The sequence below is a fragment of the Kwoniella shandongensis genome, chromosome 7 (genome assembly GCF_008629635.2).
Source record: "Kwoniella shandongensis chromosome 7, complete sequence".
Taxonomy (NCBI): Eukaryota; Fungi; Basidiomycota; class Tremellomycetes; order Tremellales; family Cryptococcaceae; genus Kwoniella; species Kwoniella shandongensis.
In genome coordinates, this window is record NC_089293.1 from 413,178 (window position 1) to 421,162 (window position 7,985).

Genomic DNA, 7,985 nt, shown 5'->3' on the forward strand with positions numbered 1-7,985 from the left:
TGATATGTTGAGAAATAGATGGTATCACATTTTCCTTCCATCCTTGTGAACAAATATCGTGAAAGGTTTTATTTCTCTGGACGATGGAAATGCTTGTAGAGACACTTAGATTATGACATTTATGCACATTCAAGATATTCCTATCCTTCATTTTCCTTTCATCTCTCCCGCCTTTCTATTGTTGGCTCAACACCTCTTTTCCCTCGTTCCGTCACAATTTAATTGAGTAAACTCTTCAATCCGCCTCGTTTCACACTAGTACTCTCCCCTTCCACACTCGACCCTTCTTCCCTGATCACTGGTTTCCGTTCCGGATCCGACCTGTATCCACCGCTACTCCCAACTTCACGACGGTCTTCACCAGTCTGTTCTCGCCCATGTCCATGTCCAAACCCATACCCATCTCCCCCATCTCTGTTATCTCTAATCCCCGCACCAGGAGATGGAGGCGGAACCGAAGGTTGAGATAGCGGTTTCGAGTCTCTTGACGACATAAGAAAGGGTGGAGGAAAAGAAGATGATCCTTCTCTCCCTCCTTCATCTAAACTACGTGCTTTGAGATTGACTGAACTCGTGCCATACCCGAGAGCAGGCGAAGATCGTCGAGGTGGTAACCCGTGCGAACTGGAAGGCGGTCGAAGATCAGGTAATGTGGTACTATGGAAAGGTCGGGGTTGGTGCGCAGGGAAAGGTGACAGGTGATGTACTGTGCGAAGCTTTTGTCAAAATGTGATACACATAGCACGAGTCTATCGAGACACTCACGACTAGGTGGGACTGCTCTGTCGTCACGATCTCGTGAGCCAGCACCACCGCTGGCCATGAACGCCAGCGCGTCAGACGCCACAAAGGCTTCGTATCTCTGACGCATATTCTCGTTCTGCCTGTTCAACGTGTCTTTAAGAACTCGCATTTCCGGCGAAGCTGTAGCGTAAGATGATCAAATCAGTCTCACTTATCCTCGAGCATAATAGCACACCTGTTAACTCACGAGCATCACCTGCAACCCATCCCACCATTTGGAGAAGATACGAGCTGAAATCAAGATTATATCTGACGTGTTCCACTCGATCCTCATTGATGACTTCAGCAAGCCTCTGTATCTTCTCCTCGAGGTAGGTCAGATGTCCAGTCACGCCTTCCACATGCGGAAGCTGAGTTGCTGGTGGGTAGTGTGGTGAGTCGGGATATCCAGGCGGTATATACCTCTGAGCGGGCCCAAGTGGTGGACCGCTAGGATCGGGGTGAAATCGGGGTAATGGATGCTGCGTCTGAGGTTCTGAGCTTGACGAGACAGCAATTCTTGCAGGTTGAGGAGGAAGAGCAGGTCGATACCCAGGCTGTCGTGATTCCCACACACCACTTTGCGAAACCGGTCGATCGTCCTCCATTTTCATAGGATGCGGTGGAACGTCTGCTCCGTATGAGTACGGGTTCACTCTACTACTGCGAGAAGGCGACGGTAATCTGAAAGTAGCATGTCCAGCGTCCGGCATCCAACCGGCCACCGAGCGGGACATCTCGCTGAGTTCTTCGGTGGGCGACATCGGACCACTCTCTTGAGCGCTAGGTCGAGATGATTTTCTCTTGATGCTGGCGAGCAGGTGTGGCTCTCCCTTCCGAAACAAGCTGTGTCGAAACTCCCATGATTGAGGATCAGTCGTCGTGGAATATATGTCATTGACCTGTTCAATGAATTCGTCAGAATATGGCCACCCGCCTTGGACTGCATCTGAGACATTCACAAACCTTGTTGAATCTGATGTGGCAGAACGAGGAAAAATCGTTGGTCGATTAGCCACACTCCTCACACTGAGCGACGACGCGGACTCACGAGTACATATTTAATTGTCGCACGAAACTCTGCCAATTGTTATGCTTGAAGTATCGGGGGAGGACCTGTCTGCAAAGTTTAATGTATGATGAGTTGGTGAATGTCAAGGATTTGAGCAGGAACAATAATGACATCAAGCACTTACTTGGAAAACTCGGTAGGATTGGAACATGTGAACGTTGCCCCCTCTGCTGACCAATAGATCAGACCGCTCTTCGCAATGTCATCATCTTCCAACATCGAGTAGAGCTTGCCAACAAATGCAGCTTGTGTCTTGGGTGGGGGATTGACAAGTGGCTGACCAGAAGAAAGATTGAAGCTCAAAGGGGGACTGGAATGGCGTGATGCTGCTGTAGAGCCAACGGCAGAAGCAGAGGGCGTGTTGTGATATCGGGCTTGCGCGGAAGAGCGGGAAGAGGTGGAAGGTATCCGTTCTTTGTCGCCTGTCTGCCATATCGGTCGTTGAAAAGATGGCCTTCGGGGCATGTTACTCGTTTCTGGACGACTTGCGTTATTTTCCCGATTATCGGGTTCATCTCCGTCGTTCGAGCTTGTCGGTGATGAATAGGATGAAGTGGATTGTGGAGCGAATCTTGACGATGTCGCAGTCTGTGGAGGCTCGTTGTCGCCACTGTAATCAGTCGTCGTCGCTGTTGATGCTCGGTCTCGATATCCAGATTGACCTTGGTTGGCATGATCGTACTTGAACTTCTTATCCGCTCCGGTGTCACTCCCCAGTCGTAGAGACAACCGACGCTTCACCGGCGGCTCGGTCAATTCTTGTTTGTCGCTGCCTGACATGGAAGAAAGAAGCTGAATTGTGCGAGGGAAGAAAAGAGATGGAAGGGTGATTGTCGTTTTCTCGAAACTGATGACTATGAACTCGCATCGACGGTAACTTTGAGGGAAGAATGATTGAATGTCTGCCTTGCACCGATGCTGCGTCGCATCACATTTGTCAGCATAATCAACCCGAGTTTGGGCGATTGTATGTGGTCTACATGTCCATCAGACGTAGAAGGGATGCCATGCGAAATCAAGGAGAAGTGACCACATGGGTCATAGCGTTGAACAATGAACAATGAACAATGACATCGCAAGGAAAATGACGTGAGGGCGCAGGGGGTAGGTTTTGTGTGTGATCACTCACACTTGGCAATTGCGGGCCCGATCCACTGGGACGAGGGTGCCGCACAGGAACGCGTGTGCTGTTGGGGATGACTGCTACGTCAGTCTTTTGTTACAGGCTGATGGGATGAGAAACGGTAGGGTTAGCTGGACATTGCGTCGTTATGCAGAGGCAGATACAAACGGTCGTAGCCAATTTGAAACAGGATACGTCGAGAGGCATGAGGTCAAGCAAAACGATATCCCTGGGGAGATGCAGAAAGCGAGTTAGGAATCAAGAAGAACTGCTCACCTATAAAAGCCAGACTTCCCACTTGCTTGAACACGAGATCGACGTTCTTTTGTCGTCTATTCAAGATTGAAGGAGCTGTGGTGAAATAAGGATTGCGAGCAAGCAATCCGGCAATTTCTTTCTATTCAGTGTTCGATCACGTCGTATAGTTGTAGGGTCGATAGGGGGACTCTTCTGATTTTTCCGGAGGCAAAGGTAGAAGAAGGTGAAGAGTGAGAAAAGCGTAATGTGATGCCGTGTGATTCTTGGGGAGACCGGGTAGGGATTGTGTGTTGCTGTTATTGCACAGTCCTTCTTTTAGTTGTCTTTGTCTTTGTTGATATCGGGTACCTATCGATCCACTAGCTCATTTGAGGCTTTCGTGATCCGGACCTATCTTCTCCAATTATTCGGGCTCCGCTTCGTCTACGTTCCTTCCTTGTCGTCCTTTATCCCTTCCCTTCTTCTGATCTGAACAAGGCCGAGATCTATGGTAAAGGTTCCGCGGTCTCGTTGTGTTTGCTCAAGATGAGAACGTAATTTGTTTGAACGGGCTCGTGATCGGTCAAGGTATAGCTCGGACGTCTCCTCGGAATGAGCTTGTCCGAAAGCGTGAAAGGGCGCTGTATGATAGTTTTTGATGAAAGGGGAAAGATGTCTAGCTCCTGATGGTTCTGACTTGACACTTTGACAGTATAATGTTCTCCGCCTGCCTCGAAACAAGTGAGATCTTGTCTCCTTCTGACTGGAGGTAAAGGACGACTGCGGGTGAGCGCGTGGTTGTGATCGACGACCCCTTGAGATCTGTACCTGCGGCTCGTAGACTAGGAGGGGTTACAGAACAATAGAGCAGATGACAAACAAAATGACGTGTTTGTGTGCGTTTGTGTGTCTGTGTATGCCAAATTGTGTGGACTCGTATGGAGGATTACCCGTCGAGGGGGGGGGGCCTTGATCGAAGAGGCGGCTTGAGCTTCCCCAAGAACCCGCTGGAATGATAATCGTGTGACTACCAGATATCCTCTGCCGCCGGGAAGGCAATAAGAGAATGGGATTGACAGACCAAAAATAGCTCTGGCGGTCCCGGACAGAACCCAGTGGTTGTTGATCGGCAAGGGTTCGTGTATACGGCCCGACTCAAACGTGTCCGATCGCACTCGTATCGATTCCTCCCCTTGTTTTGTTCTGATCCTTCTTCCTGTCCAAGCACCAAAAGAGCCGACAGATGCCGTCCTTGTGCCGTTCGGTCGGTCGGTCGGTCGATCGGTCGTAGACAATCGTTCAACGTTTGGTAAACCGGGAAAGCACGAGCCTCGAACCTCGTAACTGCCCTAGAATGATCCGGTCGGAGCTGTCACAGGGTGTGTGAGCGGTTGGTGTGTGGGGGCGTGGGGGGCAGGTAGGCGATTCGTCAGAGGGTGTGTGCGCCGTCGCGAGGCGGTTGATTCCGGCAAAGCACAGATCGTGTGTAGATTGTCCTTGCTATAACTCGTTTCAGTTATTGTATTCTCGCTAAACCTAGAAGAGCATCAGGAAGAAAGGGGGCGGACTCAACCCCAAAAGGAGCACTCACAACTAGCGCCAAGTTGTTGTTGCGTATCCACTATTCACTATCTGTAGTCCGGGACGGCCCACGGCAGGAACCGAAAAAAAAATAAGAATGGACGAGGTGTGGGAGTTAAATGTCGAACAGAAGAATGAGAACCTGTATAGCAAGTCTGCTCTTATTTGCGAAATCTCACAAAGATAGAACAAGTTGCAAATCACTGATGTAGATCACACCGTGATCATACTGTCGTTTCGCAAGAACTGTATCTGACCGTACGCAACATTCTAATGGTCAGGTCCTCCTTCCTTCTCGTAAGACTCAAAATGACATGCATGTTAGGGGGAAACTCGCTCATCACTCCTTCCAGTTCCATCCGACAGCAGGCATCCACGTTAGATAGCCAGGTGGAGTAACATGGTATTCCTTCATCCCTCATCCCAGGCAATAATCGCTATGGCAATCCGTAATCCAGGTCCCAGCCAGCAGCACATATGCTCTAATACGCAAGAAAACCCACATATCGGCACTCTTTCGGTTTTGTGCTTGTTTTTACCCTTAGCAAGCAACCCAACCAAAACAAGGGAGGGCGGGTTAGCCTCATCAGGAGAAAGACTTTGGGTCGTCACGTTGCCTCAAAATTGACGCCTATCAGTTTAAACAATTAAATGACGTTACTACTCGTTCCTGTTGATTGACTTTGGCTCCCTGAGAGGAATGAGTAACACACACATAATCACACGGGATAAAATTGAGACGAGAACACTTGGAAGAGGAGAGCTCTCCTGTCTGAGACAAGCAGTAACTTCCAATGGTGGTCACCTACAGTGCTGTACGTATTGAGGGCCAGCTTCCATGCCGAGACTCGGAGATTCGAGGAGGGGAAGGTCCGATTTCAAGGCCAAGAGAAAGGGACGAACAGTGATCCAATCTGCATAACACAACGTGTCGTGCTATCTTCCTCTCCTCCGAAACGACCAGTCGGGGATCCGAAGTATCGGGACGGACGGGTGAAATGGAGCAGAGAGCTGACTCGGGCGGTAAGAAGGTTTCGTCTACTGGATGGGGGACGTAACGAGAAAAGAAAAAGGTACAAACAGGCCCTGAGACACGTTGGTTCTCTGGTTTCTGCGGTAAGTATCGGTAAGAATTCCGCCGAACATGGGGGATCTCTTCGTCTTGCGGTACTCGTACTGTAGCTTCTCGCGAGAATCGAGCAGTTTTGCGTTGACGATCACAACCCTAGCCTACTTTGTTGTTGAAGCAATTAGTACCTTTCGTCTCACCCGAAATAACGAGGCTCATCAGGGTATATCAGACTGCGTTCGAGAAACAATCAATCATCGGGCCGTGGACTTTGACTTGGCCTAGCTGGAGCAGGCACCGCGCAAGCTACTCTTCTGCAGTCCGACCGGTTTAGTGGCGATGGAGACTACTATATGGTGGCCACCTGAAGGGCGCAACCGTGTCACCCGTCATCCCTGCATGCCGGTTGTACTACACCCGGAACGCAATTGACCTTGAACAGCAAGTCGATAAACGAAATGCAACAAGCATATGTGAATCGCATGGATGACCTGGACCGTTCTGGAATAGGCGCCGTTATATACGAAGCAAGGTTGTCACCCCTGAACAAGTCATATCGCTTCGCTCCTTATATGTACAATGCACCTCGTCTCACGGATATCGCCCGACCATGTGTAATGGCTAGTCCAGAGCGATCAAACTGCGAGCTTTAAATGACGGTGAACTAAAAGCAGCTTTTGCTGGACTCAGGTGATCTGGAAACGACTTGGGAAGACAATTCGAATCGAAGGACAATCGTGGTTGATCAAACTGCCACTCTGCAATGCGGCGCCTACCTTGGCCTCGATGACCTTCTTTGACAAGAAGGTTCATATGATCGATGCTATTTCTCTTTACATGGTTCCTATCACGGTCTAAAGATCGCGAACTTTAATGCCGCAACCCGCCCAAGAGGGGTTCGAGGTCTTGTTACCACTCTTTCGTTTCGTCGAGAGTGTAACTCAATCCTATCAATCCTGATAGAAAAGGGTGAAAGGGAGGTGATTGTATTGTAGGGCTACGTTATAAGCGGTGTTCGGTATGAAGCTGGTCCGTCTAACGGTCAGTCCCTTGCTCCGTCCGTTGTCCGTCCGTTCTGTTTGTCGATCTTTAGTACACGCGCAGACGACGATGCCGTACTCGTGCGACCGCGCATAACATACTGGAATAACCTCCGAGGCAAACCTAGTACATACATGCCGTAATGATCACGTCAGGTAAAGAATTGACCCCGAAACAGAATAATTTGGACCGACGAGCGCAGTATCATTGCTGTTGTACTGTATGGCGCCTGTTTTCGGTATGTGAACCGCTACACCCGAAACAACCGCTACGACGCTATAATCATGTCACAGTGTGGCTCATTACATATGAGTGTAGCGTATCAGTTGACATACATGTAGATGTACGATTCGGTGTCTTTTGATGACATAAACACAACCAAAGAATCACAAACGCAATCACATGCATCATCGAAGTCGTACTGGTGTTTCACCCGAAGGAACTGATTCGACTACAACGGAGGTTTTACAACCCAAGATCAAGATACGGCATTGCGTGCTTTGTAAAGTGGCAGTTGGCTATTGATACGAGAGAGGAAGCAAAAGTCTTTCCCTTCTGCATCGAGTTTGTACTCCGTATGATGATTTGTGTTCCCCATTAGTCGATCTTCGGCTCTCTCAACGAAGTGGAAACTCAGAGCGGTTCATTGCATTACGTATAGGCATTCTTCTACCCTACAAACAGTAATCCAATTCGTGTGAAATAAACTTTTCTTCTGATAGGGTGGCATTTTAGGTAAGGTACAAAATTGACCTGGGCGACAGAATCAGTGGAGTGGCTTGACACGGCAAGGAGACGCGCGATGATAGGCACAAGGCGGGCTAGGCAGAAGTTGTGGCAGCACAAGTCTGCGTTACACCAGTCCGGTAAACCGGGAATTGTCTGGAGATATATGCACCATATTGTGAGGCGTGTGGCTCTTTTGTTGAGGCTATTCTATCGCAGCGTGGGTAATATCAATGATTCTATGAAGAAAGGGGGCCAGGACTTTCGCAGGGGGGACCGATTGTGTTCAGTGTCAGCCTGTGTATGAACCAGAAGCTTCGAACACGTTAGGTCTACTCTACCGCTGTTCGATA

General features: G+C 49.3%; 2 protein-coding genes across 2 annotated transcripts; both read right to left on the reverse strand.

Moving 5' to 3' along the window:
- Positions 1-218: 218 nt before the first annotated feature.
- On the reverse strand, positions 219-1,547 carry CI109_104027 (uncharacterized protein; the record flags this gene model as incomplete). Its single annotated transcript, XM_032005242.2, has 3 exons — positions 219-706; positions 766-924; positions 992-1,547. The coding sequence occupies 3 exons, from the start codon at positions 1,545-1,547 to the stop codon at positions 219-221; spliced, it is 1,203 nt and encodes a 400-aa protein (XP_031860476.2).
- Positions 1,548-1,873: 326 nt separating this feature from the next.
- On the reverse strand, positions 1,874-2,635 carry CI109_104028 (uncharacterized protein; the record flags this gene model as incomplete). Its single annotated transcript, XM_065967413.1, has 3 exons — positions 1,874-1,899; positions 1,976-2,022; positions 2,073-2,635. 3 exons carry the CDS (start codon positions 2,633-2,635, stop codon positions 1,874-1,876), a joined length of 636 nt encoding a protein of 211 aa, XP_065823485.1.
- Between the last annotated feature and the right edge of the window lie 5,350 nt (positions 2,636-7,985).